At 40.6% G+C, this 21,396-nt stretch overlaps 1 protein-coding gene across 1 annotated transcript in view; it reads right to left on the bottom strand.

Annotated features, from left to right (window-relative positions):
* Window positions 1-21,396, bottom strand: part of ULK4 (unc-51 like kinase 4) — a 506,210-nt gene that overhangs the window by 107,417 nt on the left and 377,397 nt on the right. Inside the window, exon 34 of the mRNA XM_060164074.1 lies at window positions 17,485-17,670. Within this exon, the coding sequence (XP_060020057.1) occupies window positions 17,485-17,670 (186 nt within the window). The remainder of the gene's footprint in view (window positions 1-17,484; window positions 17,671-21,396) is intronic.

Genomic DNA, 21,396 nt, shown 5'->3' on the forward strand with positions numbered 1-21,396 from the left:
CTTATATGTGAAATATTAAAAATACAACAAACTACTGAATATAACAAAAAAGAAATAGACTCAGACATAGAGGACAAACTAGCGGTCACCAGTGGGGAGGGGAAAGAGCGGAGAGACAATCCAAGGGCAGGGGAGTAAAGGGTACAAACCATTATCACAAAACAAGCTACAAGGATATATTATACAACACAGGGAATATAGCCAATATTTAAAAATAACTATAAATGGAGTATAACCTTTAAAAATTATGAATCACTGTACTGTACACCCGTAACTTATATAACATTGTACATCAATTATGCTTCAATTTTTTAAAAGTGCCTTTTGCTGAATCATCTCGGTATCTGGTCTGGAAAATCTAGCTGTCCTACCAGGGCCTGTCGTGAGTGAACACTTCTTCACATCACAGTAAACATTAACACTTGCTTCATTTAAGACCAAAAAGAAGGGAATAGATATCCACTTAGGCACATACCCTATAAGCAAAGTGCTCTCCTGTGGAGGATGTGGGGAAACTGTCCACAACTGAGGGTTTCATCACCTTCTCTGTGCCAGGAGGGTGTTGAATGTGGGTGGATCATCAGACCTGCTAATATACTGTTCCCACGAAGAGCTGTGGGGTTTCCTGGACCCATCTGCCACAATTCGTAACATTTCTCTCACTCTGTGCTCAGAAAGAATTCTTCAAGTTGGTTTCATAAATAATTCACTTGGCTTTTGTCAGTTTATTCCGTTATTCAATCCCTCTACTGGGTTTTAAAACTGGAACGTCATGTTTTGTTTTACGGATGCGATAATCTTTGAAGTCTCTGTGAGAATACTAATTAGAATTTTTTTTTTAAGTCTTCTTTCTTATATTTTTTTTCCTGTGGCCACTGGCTTTTCTGGTTCACCTGTGGCCACTCTTTGGCCACAGACTTTCCTCAAATGTCCAGCAATTCTTCTTTGTCTGCCCATCTTTCGTAAAATGAAGATCTAATGAGTGAGGACTGGTACCTCAGGAATTTGTAAGATCTCACTTTGATTTCCTTGGGGAAGCTGCTCCTGAAGGATGCTGCTGAGAGCTATGGGCAGCCTTGCCCTGGGGTGAGTGAGAGAAATGTAAGAAAAATGAATGAAGACTTAACTTCAGAGAAGGAACAGGATGGAAGGTTGAGCACCCACTTTGGCGGAGGGCAGTGGCTCTGGAGGACCAGGGCAGCCCAGCCTGGAATTCAGTTATTCTTGTGCCCACCACAGGGCACCCTAGGGAAGACCCTGTGCACAGTGAACAGCTCCAAGGTGTGGGCTGGGCCTGGGCTCTGCCCTTCCTCTGAGCCTCTGCTGTTCCTGAGATTCTTCCAGAGCGTCTCAGCATTTCTGCTTCTTTCCCTATGGCGGTCTATGGTTTCCTAAATTCTGAATAGTCTTTCTGTTAAACTAATTGTGTCTTGTAGAAACTTCCCAAATTAGGCATCTATCACTGATACCTTTCCTTGTTTCCAGTGAGGTTGAGCATTTTCACTTATTTTTATACCTATTTTGATCATTTCAATGATTTTGGGAGGCAATCAAGGTAAACACATGAACTTTTTCACCATCATAATTTAAAATCTTAACTTGTTTAGAAATTGTATGTCAATATATGTGTATGTGTTTATGTGCATATGTATATACACATAGATACATATATGTCATCTGTGTGTCTAGAAAGAAATAAAACATTAACTATGGTAATGTATGGATTATAAGTTTAAGGGTGACCTTATTTCCTTTTTACTCTTATATATTTCCCAAGTCATATTCCTTTTTTTGGATGCCGTTATTTTTTATAACAAAGTCACGTATCATAAAATTCACCATTTTAAAGTGTACAATTCAGTGGTTTTTAGAATATGCACAAAGGTGTATAATCATCACCACAATAGGTTTCAGAACACCTTCATCATTCCCCCAAACCCCGTATCCATTAACAGTCACTCTCCCTTCCCTTTTCTCTCCAGCCCTTGGCAACCACTACTCTTTCTGTCTCTGTAGATTTGTCAATTCTGGTACATATTTCATAAAAATGGAAACACACAGTGTGTGGCATTTTGCATCTAAGTTCTTTCACTTAGCAAAACACTCTCACGGTTCATCTATGTGATAGCATGTACCAGTACTTCATTCCTTTTTATGGCTGAATAATATTCCATTGCATGGATATACCACATTTTATTTATCCATTCATCAGTTGACAGACATCTGGATTGTTACCACTTCTTATGACCAATGCTACTATGTATGAATTTCATGTGCAAACTGTGTATTACTTTTATAATTAAAAAATACTGCTTTAGAAAAATTACAAAAATATTTTTTCAAAAACAGTAAATAAGTCAAACTTTTCACTAATGTAGACTGGCTTTGTTCCTATTACTCAAAAGCATTTGGTTTTACTGTACTCTTAAGACCTGTCTAATACCTGCAAATACTTGGATTTAATAAATTATCTAGGAGTAAGCAGACATTCTTGCATTAACTGGTGGTCAACTGATAAGTTTACCCCTTTTTTTCAACATGGTGAAAGTACACTTATGTATGTTGACAACTTCTATGGTATTTCTAATCATTATATCAGAAGAGTAGGTCTTCCTTTTAAGAATACCATCTTAGAATATATTTCATTCTGTCACGTACAACATTCAGAAGGCAATACTTGTGCAATGAATTAAAAACCTGCCCAGACAGTGAAAAAAAAAAGTCTATGTTGCCGCCCACTCATGGAGTGCAACCTTTAGAAAGGGATTATTTCCATTACATTTTCATCAGGGACTGGCAAAGAAAAGTATATCATATTATTACAGAGCCTGGAAATGAAATGACTTCCAGGTTGCTAAGCAACACAGTAACGTTAAAGGCCCCAGGATCTGTGATCTCTAGAGACACTCTCAAATTTCATTAAAACCTTCTCATAACCATCACACAAAAAGTCCATGTGGAGTTTATAAACAGACTTTGTTTCTTGACATAATAATGAAGGAATTTTAAAAAAAGCAAATGGCATCAAAACTTCTGTGGTACTTAAAACCAAATATCTTTGTGACCCAATTAATGAAACCTACAATGCTTCTTGGGGTTTAAAGAAAGAAAGTACTATCAGTTTATAGTAAATAAAAGTATTTAATATCCTGAAAAAAATTATACTGTGTAGAACTAAAGAACTTTCTTTGACAAAAGGATAAATCTGTTCTGTGTATAAATCAAGAAGGGAGGCGAGGATAATTCGAAATGAGAGTCTCAATCATTATTTGCTTCCAGGAGGGTCATGACAGTGGCATGTTTGCAACTGAAATAGGAAAGCAAGATGCTACGGGAAATAATTCTCAGGAGCACTTTCAATACGTTTCCTTTAGCAATGTTGTTAGAAAAAGCTAATCCCCGAAACAGAAAAAGTTATGACAGGTCTCAGTAACAACCCCTGAGATACTTGTCTAGGATTTTTGGCTCAACTCCCTAAGATGTCAATGAGAATTGGTCTCTGTACCCCACATGTCGGCCACCTAACCTCCTCATCTATCTCCTGAAGTCCTAAGGAGAAATACTAGAAAGAGATCGTGTGGGTTTGCTCAGGCTTACTCATCCACCCCACAAATCAAAACACTGAAAGATCAAAGTAAACGTCTACTGACATAGATCAGAAGGGTCATTTATTGTGATGGTTAATTTTAAAGGCAAATTCTTAAGCAGAAACTATGCCTGAATGTGGGATCATCAGATTTGCTAAGCTGAAAGGGTGATTACAGAGTGGCAAAGGGTTCTTATTACCCAAATTTTTATTTTCAAAAACCCAGCCTCCAGGAGCTTGGGGCATGAATATGTTTACTGATAAACTGATGGGTGATTCTCTCTCATGTACACACATACACACAAACACACACACACGTGTTCAGCCAGGCCTAGGCACAATGTTTCTTGGTTTTTTTAATTAGCATATCTGTGATATAGAAATCAACTGCAAAGGGAAAATTCAAATCTTACAAAAGATATGGGATTTCATTAAATCATTGCCAGTAATAGTGGAAGAATTACATAAAGTCTCTTTTTTTAACACCTTTATTGGAGTATAATTGCTTTACAATGTTGTGTTAGTTTCTGCTTTATAACAAAGTGAATCAGCTATACATATACATATATCCCCATATCCCCTCCCTCTTGCATCTCCCTCCCACCCTTCCTATCCCACCCCACTAGGTGGTCACAAAGCACCGAGGTGATCTCCCTGTGCTATGCGGCTGCTTCCCACTAGCTACCTATTTTACATTCGGTAGTGTATATATGTCCATGCCACTCTCTCACTTCATCCCAGCTTACCATTCCCCCTCCCCGTGTCCTCAAGTCCATTCTCTATGTAAGTCGGAAAGAGAAAAACAAATACCATATGCTAACACATATATATGGAATCTAAATAAAATAAAATAAAATAAATGATTCTGATGAACCTAGGGGCAGGACAGAAATAAAGACACAGACATACAAAGTCTTTGAAGAGGGAAGGTCTGACAGATAGACAACACCGGATGGTCACCAGCTAAAGAAGAGAAAAATCTCTTCAAGTGTGAAGAAAGGGCAGGAACTTCAAAGGGGAATACTAATTTGAATAGCAATGGAAAATTAATTAAGACCTTAAACAGTTTTGCAAAAAAGACCGCATTTTATGATGATGCTGAGAAGGTTAGATATGAAGGCTGTTACAATGTGCTACCCTGCACTTTTGAGAATATGAAAGATGACACGCAAAAATGTCTAGAATTGCTGGTACAGCCCAATGTGATGGAGGAAAAGGGCCCAGCTACAGGCCGCCCTGGCAGGGTTCGGGTGGGTTCTGCCCACTCAGAGCAAGACAAGCCCTCTGTTGATTCTCGTGGGCAGAGAGACGTGGGGTCACCTCTGTCCTGGCTAGAGTCAGGAGAAGGCCCAGAGCTCTGCAGGCACCAGCAAGGTCCCTGCCTCCTGCTCACAGCCTCATGCATCCTGTGGGCGCAATCTCAGTCGGGACCAGTCTCCAGCACCCACACTTCATCCTAGTTTACCTTGATCACAATGCAGAGCCCAGGTCTCCCAGGTCACCCCTCTTCCCCTGGGCTCACACCCACAGTGCTCTGTACAGCCCTTTCTCGGGTTCCTTATTCACGGAGATGGCTCCGTGGTCCTCCCTGCTGCTTCCTGATCATTCCCCCCCTCTCCTCCATTACCCACCAGGTTTTTTGTTTGTTTGTTTGTTTTTTTGTTTTTTTGTGGTACGCGGGCCTCTCACTGTTGTGGCCTCTCCCGTTGCGGAGCACAGGCTCCGGACGCGCAGGCTCAGTGGCCACGGCTCACGGGCCCAGCTGCTCCGTGGCATGTGGGATCTTCCCAGACTGGGGCATGAACCCGCGTCCGCTGCATTGGCAGGCAGACTCTCAACCACTGCGCCACCAGGGAAGCGCCCCCCCGCCAGCTTTAAACCTAATGTCGCCAGAGAATACCGCTTGCTACTCTTCCCTGCTGCAGCTGTGGATCACTGGGTTCCCAGCTCACTGTCCTTGTCCCCAGTGCCACTCTTGTCACAGTGCCTGGTAATATGGCCGTCCATAGAGAGGGTCCTTCTAGTACCACTCAGGTCTCTGGCTTTCCTTCCCATGACCCTGTCTTCCTCCACACTTCAGACACTCACTCCTGTGGTTTTACTCTAGATCTGGTTTTTGCCATTAACTGGCAGCCTTCCAGAATCCACATTCAAACAGCCTATGTTCTGATGACCACCTCTCACCGTTTCTCCCTCCAGTCCAGACTTCTCTTACTTGGAATTCCAGACCTGTAGATCCAACAGCCAACTAGACATTCCCACTTGGATGGCTGACAGGCATCTACCCATAACCTGTCCCAAACACTGCTCGCGATTTCCCCTCTTCCCCCAGACCAGCTCCTCCTGAGTTTTGGCCATCTAGGTTTTAGGCTGGGCCCAAACTGGAATCATCTTTGACTACTGTTTGCCTCACAGCCCATATCCAATCTGCTGGCAAATTCTACTGGTTGTACTGTCAAGATTTATCCAAAACATAACCGCTCCAAGCCATGACCAGGACTCCCCAGGACTGCAATAACCTGTTGGCATCTCTCACCCCTCGCCCGCTTCAATGACCGCTCTCAGCGTGGCAACCAGATCGCCTCACCCTTCTGCTCAAAACCCTCCACAGCCTCTCGTCTCACTCAGGATGAAGGCCAGTCTTTGCAAGGATAACTTCCTCCCTCCACCAAACCCTTCTCTGTCATCTCCCTCACATCTTACATATCTATTTCTTGTTCATTTTGCTTTGGACACACTGGCTTCCTTGGGGTTCCTGGGTAGGCACCTGCCTTGCAGACTTAGCAAATGCTGTCCCCTGTCTAGTGTGTCTTGCTCCAAATCTCCCCCTGGCTTCCTTCAGGTCTTTACTCAGATGTCATCTCGGTGAGACCTTCCCTGGTCACATCATCCAGGGCTGCAGATGTCCCACTGTACGTCCTATCTTTCTTTCCTTCTATATGTTTCTTCTTAGTGCTTTTACTATCTAAAATATCAATAGTTTATTTAATAAATGCAGTTGTCATCTCACTCTCCCTGGTAAGCTCCAGTAGAGCAGGGATCTTAGTCTGTGTTGTTCGCAGCTCTATCCCCAGCACTGAACAGGCACTGCATAACTACTTGCTGAGCGAGTGGTCACTCTTAGCGAAGACTTTTTCCGCACAGGCTTACAAAATGCGAAGTGACCCATTATAAGAATGTCTTCATAATGTTATTAAAAGACAAAATCAATGCATTTAAATAAATTTCAGTTTTATTTCTTGAGATCACGCCCCAGCCACACATTTTTTCATTATTTACCACAGTTGTTAGGCGGCCAGTTTAAGTGAATTTACATGAAGTGGTGGTTAGTTTTCCAGTATTACTTATTCCATAACAAAAAGGAACCCCTGTGTTGCAAAATCATACACCTAAACTTGGTCAAGTATTTCTGTTGATCAATTTCAAAACACTTGCTTATACAAAACAACAATAAGAGGTCATAATTCACCTTTAAATTAAACTTTTCTAATGGCTTGAATTTAAAATACTCTCTCAGATAAATATGTAAAATATCAACTGAGAGATTTTTTTATCTTCAGCTTTTCCCATGATTATTTAAAAACTGAAAACCCAAAACCCAACTCTGGTTCTTTGTCATATACAGTATAACAACTTGAAAACAACCCTTTTGAGGAAAGGAAGATATTCCTATGAATATATAATGTAGACATTATTCTTTTAGCGGACAGAATTCATTTATTAAAATTGTTATAGATTATACAAAGGAAAATTGCATTTAAAATATTCTTTTAAATACAAAAATTAGAAACATTTAGTACAGGTCTTCCTAAGGAAAGGTCCTCCAGAGCAATTTTCGTTGCTCTCTGTATCCACAAGGAAGTAAACGTGTTCATCCTAATTTTTAACATGCTTTGAATGTCCACTATTTTAAGAATGGTTTTGTTAAAAGCATGTCATGGGCTTCCCTGGTGGCGCAGTGGTTGAGAGTCCGCCTGCCGATGCAGGGGACACCGGTTCGTGCCCCGGTCCGGGAAGATCCCACATGCCGCGGAGCGGCTAGGCCCGTGAGCCATGGCCGCAGAGCCTGCGCATCCGGAGCCTGTGCTCCGCAACGGGAGAGGCCACAACAGTGAGAGGCCCGCGTAACTCCAAAAAAAAAAAAAAAGCATGTCATTAAAAAAATCCCACATTACCAAGAGAGTCTAGAGCATTCTGCACAGCAACAGCTGCACAGTGGGCTTGATGATGGTCAGAATGATCACGAAGAATCAGGAAAAGTCCACAGTTACTTGTAATCACTATCACTTGAACCAGATAATAAGTACCTATAAATGAGAATATTCAAAGTTTGAATAAATAAATGATCCCTCACAGCTTCTTCCCCTCCTTGGTCATGAGGAGGATACAAAACATAAAACAAATTCCAAGGACCCTTAGCTGTTTACTTATAATTTACAATGGGTAGATTCTCAACAAACTAATACTATGCAAGAAAGCAGTAGGTCTTCTCTCTTTTTGAGGGATACCTGTTCTCAAGGATAGCAGATTGGTCCTTTCCACAGTTTAAAAATTAATGCTTAAAAATTAACTATTTCTTTTGCTCCATCACCATTAGCCCAGTTTTTATAGTCTTTTCTTTAAGAAGTTGTGGGGAATACAGATCTTCACACAGTGCCAAAGCATCTCTGTGAGGATTACTTAGTGATCGCGAAGGGAAACATGTATCTACCTGATGGAGAAGCAGAAGATAACCCCTTAGCCAAGCAATCAAACTTAGCATCACTGAAAGTGGGGCAGCCTAGCATCATATGCTTCCTGATGGGATACAAGATTAGGGGCCGTTACCAGTGAGATACTGTGACCAAAAATGCTGTGAGGAAATATTCATACTATTTCAGACTGTTGGGCATTCTATCAGACAACTGACTCAGACTCTCCAAAAAGTCAATTTCTTAGGGGAAAAAAAAGGCAGGAAGACTCTTCTAGATTAAAGGAGACTAAGAAAGCAACAAATTCAGTATGTGAGCCTTGACTGGAACATGGCTTTTTTAAAAAAAGCTATTAAGTCGTTTTTTAACTAGGAAAATTAAACATGAATTGGGTATTAATGATATTATGAAACGTTATTAATTTTCTTGGGTGTGATAATGTTATTGGGCCAAGTGTCATGATTCCTTTGCTTTCACATGATTTAAAACACACACGTAGAAATAAAAAATATCAGGGTGACAACATTTTGTGTGAATAAAGTACATACGGAGACTTGAAAAATATGGTGAAATGATAACAATTCTGAAAATAATTCTTGATTACACAGGTTCTCAATCATATTACTCTTTCAACTTTCGAGTGGTTTTGAAACCTTTCATAATAGAAAGGTGGATAAAGATACCATCCTTGGCAATGGGAACGGAAAGAGGAAAAAAAGACTCATGAGAGAACGAATTTTATCTGACAGAAGAATTTCAGGAGGCAGGTAGGGAGCTGAATCTCTTGAAATAAGAAGTCAAAACAGAAGGGAAATTATGCTGCCCAGGGCCCGCAAACATCAGACTGAGAAGGAGGACAGGAAGGTGCTCAGCCTGACCTTGAGGAACCTCCATGTGGGAAGGGGCAGGGGAGAGGGCAGATGCACACAGGAAATGTGCGCAAGAATGAGACATGTTCAGAGTGATGAGACATGTTGCACATCCTCAGGAAACCCACGGCAAAGATGCACATACTTCCTCTCTGAGGTGGATGTGGCTTCACTCACAGAAACACAGAAGTTTCGGTCTTGAGAGCGACTGGCTGTAAATGACCCTATCCCACTGGCCATAAGCTTCCTGATTTTATCTTGCTCAGAATCTCAGGAATGTTCCCTCAGGGAACTAAGGAAAAATTTTTCAGCAAGATGTTTCTTTTCTTTGTTGGAAAGATACAACCAAATTAATCGAAGAGTTCCCAATTAACTTGTGAGTCCTACGGCAATCGTGGGCATAGATGCTCATCCAGTGTAACAATAAACGGTGTGTGTGGATTCAGGGAAAGATCCCTCTTGGAAACTCCTAAGAGCATCCTCTCAGAGTCTCAGGAAAACGTTCTAAGGGACGAGATTTCACAAAACTTGATTACATTTGCTTTTTACTCCTTTGGGTACATAGTGTTTCTCTAAACATTTTCACTGGCTTCACAACAATCTCCCCACTGCTTTCCCTTTAGGAAAATAAGTCAAGAAAAGAAGGCCTTACCATGAGAAAAATAAGCTAGGAGGGAGAGGTATCATTTTGCCTTCTTGTTACACCTCAAGGAACAGTTCTTTACTTTTCTAATAGAAATTAGGTCCCTTCTAATTCTACATCTACAACTCATCCTGCTCCTAAAATAGAAAAAGAATGGCTGCAGATTTCCTAGTTTCCTCATTTGGTCTCTTCAGAGCTTTAAAAACTCTGTATGTGGAGAAATGCTATTACACTGATTTTCAGCAACACAACATCTCTGCTCTCATGGGGAAAATGGCAAGGACCAGGGGACCTACATGAGAATTTGGAAGAAAAATGGTGGCGAGCATAGCAAGATTTTCTGAAAGCGGCAGGGTAAAGGGTCCCCAAGGGATGGATATTTGTAATAATCTTTAATACTAATCACCCTCAGAGAGCGAGCCCAAGCCCCACTGCTGCCACCTCTGCTGTACCAGGTAGATGGGTGAGCGGGCAGGTGAAAGGAGTTAGCAACCTCAGCGTGTTATGACCACCCTCTGCTTTCAGAGAGCAGTCAGTTTTACAGAACAAGTTTGTGGTGGCTTGTGTGTAGTCAATATTTTGAGTGTTGGAGTAAAGCTAGCTTTAATTAAGTGACAAGCAGCTGATCCACGATCATTACCCTGAGAAAACTCCCACTGATATCAAGTTTAAGGGACAGGTAAACCTGGCAGCAACCGGAAGGATCTCCATCACATTTTTAAAGCCAGAGTACAAAGTATAATTATAAAACCACCAAACATCCTGGTAAATTACAGTACATAATTAAATTCTCAAGTTTCCCCAACATTTTCTCAGTGTTCTAAATGCAGACTAAATAAGAAAGAGCACCCTAGGGGCAAAACATATCCCAACCCCATCAGCACAAATTAAACATCTTATTTCTTTCATCTGTTAGTGAAAATTCTGCTTTTAGAAAGTTACAGTCACAAGATTGGGAGCTGAAACAGATATTTCAAGAAAGGGCCTTTTGTGTAACTCACAGGAAGGAATCTGCCACATTATTCCTAAGATGGCTCTCTAATAACCACAGTTTACCGGTCATGGACACGCTCATTACGTGGCCTTAGAAACTGTAGGGCAAGGGTATTTTGGGGTTGCCCTCTCTGAAATCATCCCGGCTTGCTCAGCTTTGGGGAAAGAGGCACTCCTCAATCAGGGCTTAAAAAGAGACAGTCTCACAGAGTAGAACCCTCTTGTTTTTAGAAATGCTCCAAAAGCGATTTACACATTCAGTGCAATCTCTATCAAAATTCCAATGGCATTTTTCAAAGAAATAGAACAAACAATCCTAAAATTCGTATGAAACCACAAAAGACCCCAAGTAGCCAAAGCAATCTTGAAAAAGAAGAACAAAGCTGGAGGCATCACACTCCCTGGTTTCAAACTATATTACAAAGATATAGTAATCGAAACAGTATGGTACTGGCATTGAAAACACACAAATATATCAATGGAACAGGATAGAGAGCCCAGAAATAAACCCATGCATATATGTTCAATTAATTTTTGACATAAGAGCCAAGAATATTCAATAGAGAAAGGTCAGTCTGTTCAATAAATGGTGTTGGGAAAACTGAACACATGCAAAAGAATGAAACTGAACCATTATCTTACAACACACACAAAAATTAACTCCAAATGGATTAAAGACTTGCACATAAGACCTAAAACCATACAACTCCTAGGAGAAAACATAAGCAGTAAGCTCCTTGACTCTGGTCTTAGAGATGATTTTTTTAGATCTGACACCAAAAGCAAAGGCAACAAAAGCAATAAACAAGTGGGACTACATCAAACTAAAAAGCTTCTGCACAGTGAAGGACACCGTCAACAAAATGAAAGGCAACCTACCTAATGAGAGAAAATATCTGCAAATCATATGTCTTATAAGGGAATAATATCCAAAATATATTAATAGAAAGAGCTCATACAACTTAATAGTAAAAAGGCAATCTGAATAAAAAATGGGCAGAAGACCTGAATAGACATTTTTCCAAAGAAGATATATAGATAGCTAGCAGGTACATGAAAAAATGCTCAACATCACTAAACACCAGGGAAATGCAAATCAAAACCACAAGGAGATGTTACCTCATGCCAGTCAGAATGGTTATTATCAAAAAGACAACCAATAACAAATGTTGGCGAGGATGTGGAGAAAAGGGAATCCTTGTGTACTGTCAGTAGGAATGTAAACTGGTGCAAACACCATGGAAGACAGTGCAGAAGTTCCTCAAAAAATTAACATTAGAACTACCATAAGGCCCAGCAATTCCACTTCTGGGTATATATCCAGAGAAAACAAAAACACTAATTCAAAAAGAAATATACACCCCAATGTTCACTGCAGCATTATTTACAATAGCCAAGATACGGAAACAATCTAAATGTCCAATGATAGAAGAATGTATAAAGAAAATTTGATACACACACACATACACACACACACACACACACACACACACACATACACACACACACACTGGAATATTATTTGGCCATAAAAAAGAATGAAATCTTGGGACTTCCCTGGTGGTGCAGTGGATAACACTCCATGCTCCCAATACAGGGGGCTTGGGTTTGATCCCCGGTCAGGGAACTAGATCCCACATGCATGCCACAACTAATAGTTTGCAATGCCACAACTAAGGAACCCATGAGCTGCAACTAAGGAGCCCACCTGCCGCAACTAAGTCCTGGTGCAAGCAAAAAAAAAAAAAGAAATCTTGCCATTTGTGACAACATGGATGGACCTTGAGGGAATTATGCTAAGTGAAATAAGTCAGACAGAGAAAGATAAATTCCCCATAATCTCAATTTTGTGTGGAATCTTAAAAGAAAAAAAAATGGAAAGTAAAAGCCAAGCTCATAGATACAGACAATAGATTGGTGGTGAGGGGTTGGGAGTGGGTACAATGGGTGAAGGGATTAAAAGGTACAAATTTCCAGTTATGAAATACGTAAGTCATTGGGATGTGATGTACAGTATGGTGACTATAGTTAATAATACTGTATCGTATAATTGAAAGTTGCTAAGAAAATAAATCTTAGAAAAAAATGTATAACTATTTATGTCAATGGATGTTAGCTAGACTTACTGTGGTGACCATTTTGCAATATATACAAATATCTTGTACACCTAAAACTAATATAATGCTATATGCCAGTTTTGCCTCAATTAAGAAAAAAAGAATTGCTCCCAGAAGGAGTGTGCACTTAATAAATGTCCTTTGAGGTAGGTCCTTAAAGAGCTTGTCTTTACCTCCTTAACTTCTTATAATCAGAAGGCTGCATCTAACAAGCCTCCTTAATCCAGTTACTGATTCAGGTAACAAATCCAAATTGCTCCCTGCCTCTCTATCAAGTCTGGCTCCCCCAGGCCACCGAGGAGAGCCTGAGACGCCAGCCCCCTTAAAATCACAGGAAATCTTTGCTCACATTCTTTCTATCTCCCAGGTTCCCATCCTCTATGCATCTACCTATCCAATCTCACCCCCTTCTAAGAAACTTGGCAGGGATAGTGTGGAGGGGACCGAAGCATCAGACTGGGGAACAACTAAATGCCTTTTAAGGTCCCTCTCATTCTCGCCTGTGCATCTACAAAGCACTCAAATGAGCTCACAATATACACTGAAGAGCAAAAATGAACAATTGCCAATAACAAAAGTAGAGATTTTATAGACATTTCTTACTCAGCTCAGTGGATACTTATTAAATACCAATTACATGCCGGGCACTGTGAGAAAGCTTTATTTCACCGTAAACATAATTTGAATTCAATTGAGATGCTACCACTGTCCTTTGGTTTCAGAGACCAGAACTTCCTAATTCTAACAACGGTGTCCGAACTCCAAATGTTTGGTACCCTCTGGCCTCTCCTGGTCCATTTTTTATGTCTGTCAGTCTAGCCCTGTGGATTTTGGGGCCATGATTCAGGACGTGCTTCTTCCCGGTTCATGCATGGATGACCAACACATCCTTCTACACACTGCTCAAACACCATGTCCTGGCCAATCTCCTCCCCAAAGGGAATGTTTCTGTGGAACTTTGCTGGCTCCTCTAGCGTGGCACTGATTGCATTCTGCTTTATAATGAAGCTGGCGTTTCTCGCTCGCTCCAGTTAGGGATCCCTGAGAACAGGCAGCAGGAAGAGCATATCCTACTGTCTTAGTTCCCCCAGTGTAGAGGATGTACATAGTAATAACTATTATTTTCCCATGAATGAAAGAATGAATCTCTTCGGTGCCTTCTAGATCGAAATTCAGTCAGGTTCAGCTTAACAAATGCCCTCAGAGTCCAGATCAGTCCTGGACAGAGCAGCAGCAAGGTGGCTAGCTACTTGGCAAAAGCACAAACTAGGATCAGGTCAGCTTGGCTGGTCCCAGCTCTGCCGAGTCCTAGTTGGTGGCCTTGCGAGTGTTACGTAAGCTCTTTGAGCCTTAGCTTGTAACCTATAAATGGAAGCAGTCACTGGAGCTGACGGCTAAGGTAGCTGTGAAGATTAAATGAGATAATTCACCAGAAGAACTTAACACAGTTAGAAGCATCATCTGCTGACCACCTTTCATGGGCTAGACACTATAACACGCTGAAAAAGACCACATCACTACCCTGAACAAGGGTAATGTGAAGGTGAGAACAGACGGTAAGCTGACAGTTACAAAACAATGGCAACCACGGAGGTGAGGACAGGAAGTGGCGAGAGAGAGGGGAAGGACCACATCAGTCGGGAGTGCGCGCTGGCATCATACAACTCTGGGTCATCTGCTGCTGTTTCTCTCCAAACGTACTGAACTCAGTACTAAGTTTAAGCAGAACCGAGCCTCAGGATAGGCAAGTTCAAGGCCCAGAATCCCTGATTGTGTGTTTTGCACCACTTGAACCCAACATTGACCCATCCATGGCTAATTTAGAAAGTTTTCAGAAGATTATATAAAGCACTTATCACAGATGGCTGGTAAACTTTATATTATGTTTACTTTACTACAATTAAAAAAAAAACAAGCAGATGAGCAGAACCAGAAACTACTTCTATTTTCACATACACAGATAAAGTCACTTGGATTCAACTTTTCTTCCACCAACAAAACCTACCTGGCCCTATATGTGGCAGGTCAGAAACTATAAGGAAATCATTTCAGACAGTAAAGTAAACTAAAAGATGGTGTAATCTGGTTACTTTGACCAAGTTGGGGTCTAACTGTTTCCTGCATGATTAAATTAACCTGGTTTTTAAAAATGATGTAATTTATTCCAAAGATAGGTCCATAATCTCTCTGCAATTCTAAAATCTAGAAAGCTCTGAAAATCAGAACTTTTTTTCTTAAGTTTGGTTCAAAATCATATTTGTTGGCAAAACCTGACCTAACCCACGTGGGGTCACATATAGTTTTTATTTACCCACTTGGTGTGAATGTTCATACACTTTGCAGCAGAAATATTACCATGCTTGACGACGGTACCACCCCAGGTGACTGCTGTGGAGTCATATCATATATAGTATAAGCACCATGCCCAAAAGATCTGGAAATTATAAATTCCAAACTAAATCTGGCCCTAACATTTTCAAATACGAGATGGTGAATCTCTATAAAATTAATTGTATCAGATGTGAGGTCAATATCCCCAAGCTTTCGTCATTCTGTGCCAAACACACGATTCTGCCACATGTACGTATCACTCATATTACCATATTTTCTAGTACTTGACCTCACATCGACTCACCAGTTTTAAATGAACAAAACTATTTTTTGAAAGAAATATCTTATCTCTACTGAAAAAGCTAGTCATCTGAGAGGCTTCCTCTCTGTTAAAAAGGGACATTCTGAAGGATTCGAGAGGTGTTAAAGACACAGTAGTACCAAATTGAGACTTTCCCCTTAAATCATCAGAAAGATCAAAATAAAATGGAAGAGGAAATATTTGCCTTACTACGTGATTCAATGTCATCTAGTGCTAGGTTGGAGTACCATGCCCAAGATCTACTTTCCCCAGAAGTATTTATCCTACACTTTGGGAGGCTCGCTTAGATTGTGTCATCATCCGGTTACTCAGGGAATGACTCCACTAGACAGGAAGCACTGCTGCGGTCGGGAGGTCTGGCCGTACAGAAGCATAATGTAGCAGCGAGGAGGGTAACTCCCTATCTCTGTTCTAGTTCTGTCACCCATAACCTGCTGTGTAGATTTAGCTGGGTCACGTACTGCAGCTGTCTATCAAACTAGCATAAAAACTGTCTTGAAGGCAACTCTCTGGAGCATCCATGGCCTCCACTGCCAAAGGACCCCTCAAGATAACTGGATCTAGAAGTGAACACAGACTGACAAGCCAGAACACGACACAGACTAACGGGACCTCCACTCCTCGACTAACTTCCACAACAGCTGCTGTAAATAACGGCCTTCGAAAGCAGCAGAACAAGATCTACTGGAAAAAGAAAATAAGTCAGTCTTCAAAAGTTCTTTCAAGTAAACATCCGCTATTTGTATTTTTTAAAATAAAATAAACGGGGCGATGGACTTCCCTGGTGGCTCAGTGGTTAAGAATCCGCCTGCCAATGCAGGGGACACAGGTTCGAGCCCTGGTCCGGGAAGATCCCACATGCCGCGGAGCAGCTAAAGCCGAGCACCACAACTACTGAGCCTGTGCCCTAGAGCCTGCGAGCCACAACTACTGAGCCTGCGCTCTAGAGCCTGTGAGCCACAGCTACTGAAGCCCGTGCGCCTAGAGCCCTGTGCTCTGCAACAAAAAAAGCCACCACAATGAGAAGCCCATGCACCACAATGAAGGGTAACCCCCACTCGCTGCAACTAGAGAAAGCCCTGGTGCAGCAACGAAGACCCAACGCCGCCCAAAAATAAAATAAAATAAAATAAATAAATAATAAATGGGCGAAAGGGAAAATTTTTCCTACAGTACCGTACTGGGGGTTAGAAACGTTACGAGTTTGAAAATCTCCCTTTTGCAACCATTAAAAAATTTAAAAATAACAACAACACATTGACTTAATGAAGTGATCAAAATTAACATCACCAGTAAAGGGCAAACAGACATCATAAGCCTCTGGATCTGATGGATTGAGAAGGACACAGTGTTTCTTCTGGGGCTTACCTGAATCCAATTGTCCAGAAAACATCAGAGAGACCTACATTGAGGGACAGTCTACAAAACATCTGGCCCGTTCTTCAGAAATGTCATGAAAGACGAAGAAAGGCTGCAGAACTATTCCAGATTAAGGACACACATCTACTAAAATACATGATCCTGGACTGGTTTCTACACCAGAAAACAAGCTATAAAGGACATTATGGGGACAGCGGACAAAACTGGAATACAGATGGCAGATTAGTAAAAGATTTGTATCAATGTTAAATTTCCTGGTTTTGATAACTGTAGTTAAGTAACAGAACATCCATTTCATTAGGAAATACACACTCACATACTAAGGAGTAAGCAAGAACAATGTGTCTAACTTACTCTCTCACAGTTCGAGAAAAATACTTGTACATGCAGATAGATATGCAGAATATGATAAATGTTAACAGTAGGTGACTGCGGGAAAAGGTAACTGGGAGTTCTTTAATGAAACTAGGTCGAAAAAAATGACAACTCCCCATCTACTGAGGGAGGCCACTGAGGCCACCCACCCAAGCCCCAGTTTCTGTGTGGACTCACCATTCTTCTGAGAATCCTCAACAGAAGCTTCTGCTCCTTCGGGTCCTCTTTGGACGTCAGTAAATTAGCAAAATTCTCTGCATTTTCGGGAGACAGGCTGTCTGGGTTTTCTCCTCCATACAACTGAACCAGTATAGACAGACACTTGGATGAAACTTCAAAAATTTCAGGATCCTCGTTAGGAAGCTGAAAATTAATAAATTGGATGACTTAAGCTTAACTGAAGATGGTGTAGGTATTCCTCAAGAACCACAGTAAAATTTGGCGTAACAGATAAAATGTCAGTCTGAGTACAAAGTTTAATTAAAGGAGTATTTTTTTGAATGGATCTTTTTCAAAATGCATACAGTAACTCAAACAAGGCTAACAGCACAAAATCAGAAGGAAATCCTGCAGTCCTTTCTTTAATCCATAGTGATGAACGACCTGTGACAAGCAAAGGACCAACATATATTTTATATGCATATGTATATATGCATATATTCATACAGGTGTATGTGCATCTATAGGTGTGGAAACACTTTGATTTTTCCGAGGCACAACACTTACATTCTTGTTTACTTGTTTAGGAAAATCCACTTTCTAGAAGATATTAAGAAACAGACAAGGTTGAACTTGTCTGTTTCCAAATCATTATTGACTAAACAGGCAGAGAGAAAGCATTGTTTCTGTATTAAAAGGTATATTATGAAGTAATAATCATACCATAAGCATTTTAACCTTTTAATGTTTTATTTTATTTCTAATAGCTTTGTTGAGCTATAATTCCTGTGACATACAATTCAGTCATTTAACATATATCTGCCATTCAATGGTTTTTAGTATTTTTCAGAGTGGTGCAACCACCAACAGAGCCAATTTTAGAATTTTTTCATTACCTGAAAAAGAAACCCTGTACCTTGTAACCACTAACTACCTTCACATCATCTCTTCCTCTCTACCCCCAGTCCCTGCCCAGTGCTAACGTGCTTTCTGTCTCTCTGGCTTTGCCTATTCTGGACATTTCAGATACTTGAAATCATACAAAATATGACCCTATCTGACTGGCTTCTTTCGTTTAGCATGTTCTCAAGAGTCATCCATGCTGCAGCATGTATCAGTATTTCATTTCTTTTTATTACGTAGTAATATTCCACTGTATGGATATACCACATTTTGTTTATCCATTCATCAGTTGATGGACATCTGAGTTGTTTTCACCTTTTGATTAGTATGAATAACACTGCTGTGAACATGTGTGCAAACGTTTTTGTGCAGACAAGCATTTGTTTCTCTTGGGTATATACTTAGAAGTGGAGGTGCTGAGTCATGTGATAACACTATGTGTAACTTTTTTTTTTTTTTTTTGCAGTGTGCGGGCCTCTTACTGCTGTGGCCTCTCCCGTTGCGGAGCACAGGCTCGGGACGCACAGGCTCAGCGGCCATGGCTCACGGGCCCAGCCGCTCCACGGCATGTGGGATCTTCCCGGACCGGGGCACGAACCCGTGTCCCCTGCATCAGCAGGCGGACTCTCAACCACTGCGCCACCAGGGAAGCCTATGTGTAACTTTCTGAGGAGCCGCCAGACTGTTTTCTAAAGCTGCCATTAGCACCAGCAATGCGTGAGGTTTCCAGTTTTCCCACATCCTCACCAATACTTGTTATTACCTATATTTTTAATTACAGTCATCCTAGTGCATGTGGAGTGGTAACTCGTGGTGGTCTTTCATTTGTACTTCCCTGATGGCTAATGATGTTGAAAATCTTTTCATGTGCTTATTGTCCATTTGCATATCGTCTTTGGAGAAATGTCTATTCAGATACTTTGCCCACTTTTTAAGATAGGTCATATGTCTTTTTAGAATTGAGTCTAAGTGTTCTTTATATATTTTAAATACAAATCCCTTAGCAGATATATGATTTTCAAAAATGTTTTGCCATTCTGTGGGTTGCCTTTTCACTTTCTTGATAGTGTCCTTTTTTAAAAAAAATATTTATTTATTTATTTGGCTGCACCAGGTCTAGTTGCAGCATGTGGGATCTAGTTCCCTGACCAGGAATCAAACCTGGGCCCCCTGCATTGGGGGCACTGAGTCTCAGCCACTGGACCACCAGGGAAGTCCCTTGATAGTGTCCTTTGAGGCACAAAATATTTTTTATTTTGATGAAGTCAAATTTATCCATTTTTTAAAAGATTCTTTTGATGTGGACCATTTTTAAAGTCTTGATTGAATTTGTTACAATATTGCTTCTACTTTATGTTTTTTTGAGTTTTTGGCCACAAGGCATGTGGGACCTTAGCTCCCCGACCAGGGATTGAACCCACACTCCCTGCATGGGAAGGCAAAGTCTTAACCACTGGACCACCAGGGAAGTCCCTATCTGTTCCTTTTATTCCTTGTGATTTTGGTGTCAAACCTAAGAAACCATTGCCTATTTCAAGGTCCTGAGATTTAAGCTTCTTCTGAGAATTTTTATAGTTTTAGCTCTTACATTTATTTTTAAGAACTTTATAGTTTCAGCTTTTACATTTAGGTCTTGATCCATTTTGAATTAATTTTTGTATATGGTATGAGTAGGCGACCACCTTCATTCTTTTGCAGGTGAGTAAATCTTATTTTGAGATATTTGCAGGTTCATATACCATTGTAAGAAACAATACAAAGAGATATCACACATACTTCACCCAACTTCCCCAATGGAAACACCTTGCATAACTATAGTACAAGATCACAATCAGGAAATTAACATGTATATTAGGGCAGCCACTCCTGCTTTTTAAAAATTAATATTTGCATGGTATATACTTTTCAAGCTTTTACTTTCAACCTGCCTGTATCATATTTGAAGTGAGACAACATACTGTTGGACCATGTTTTGTTATCCATTCTAGTCATCTCTGTCTTTTAATTGGTGCATTTAGACCATTTACATTTTTATGATAAATATTAAGATGCTAGGGTTTAAGTCCAACATGCAATTTTATTGTCTTCTATTTATTTCCCCTGTTTCTTATTTTTCTGATTCCCTCTCTCTTTTTTTTAACCTTCCTGTGGGTTACTTGAACATTTGTTTTATGTTTTCATTAAGTATTATTAAATTCTCTTTTATTCCCAATATTATTTTCTTAGGGTTGCCATAACAAAGTACCACAAACTGGGTGACATAAACAACAGAAATGTATTACCTCGCGGTTCTGGAAGCTAGAAGTTCAAAATCAAACAGCAGGACCCTGCTCCCTCTGAAACTCATAGTATGAATCTTCGCTTGCTTCTTATGACTTGCTGGAAACTTCTGGCATTTCTTAGTTTGCGGCTGCATAATTCCCATCTCTGCCTCCACCATCACATGGCTTCCTCCCCGTGTGTGTCTGAATTTACACGGTTGTCTTCTTACAAAGACACCAGTCATATTGGATTAGGGCCCCCCCCTACTTGAGTATGACTTCATCTTAATTAACTACATCTAGACCATCAGTATTTTCAAATGAGGTTTAATATTCTGAAGTGCTGGGAGTTAGGACTTCAACATATCATTTTTGTGGCGGACACAATTCAACCCATTACACTTCCTATCAACTTTCTTTTGTGCTCAGCTGTTTATTCACCTTGGTTTCTCTCCTTCTGGCTGTTATGCTTCCCCAAATGTCTGGTGGTCCTTGGCTTTCTAGTCTATGAATGAAAGATTGGTCAGATTATTATAGGCAGCTGGCTTCCATTTCCTTTCCATTTGTATATGTCTGATTCTTCAAGTTGCCTCCTCTGCCTGTGTTCTATGATTTCCTCAAGCTCCACAATGCTTCTCTCTAGGGCATAACCCCAAACTAGAAATCACATCAGATAGTTCATTCTCTTTACAGTGCAGTTCTTGACCTATTATGTTGCAATAAAGCAGAGCAAAATTAATAAGGGAAGGGGACTGACAGGCCTGCC

This window comes from Lagenorhynchus albirostris, chromosome 10 (assembly GCF_949774975.1).
Source record: "Lagenorhynchus albirostris chromosome 10, mLagAlb1.1, whole genome shotgun sequence".
Taxonomy (NCBI): domain Eukaryota; kingdom Metazoa; phylum Chordata; class Mammalia; order Artiodactyla; family Delphinidae; genus Lagenorhynchus; species Lagenorhynchus albirostris.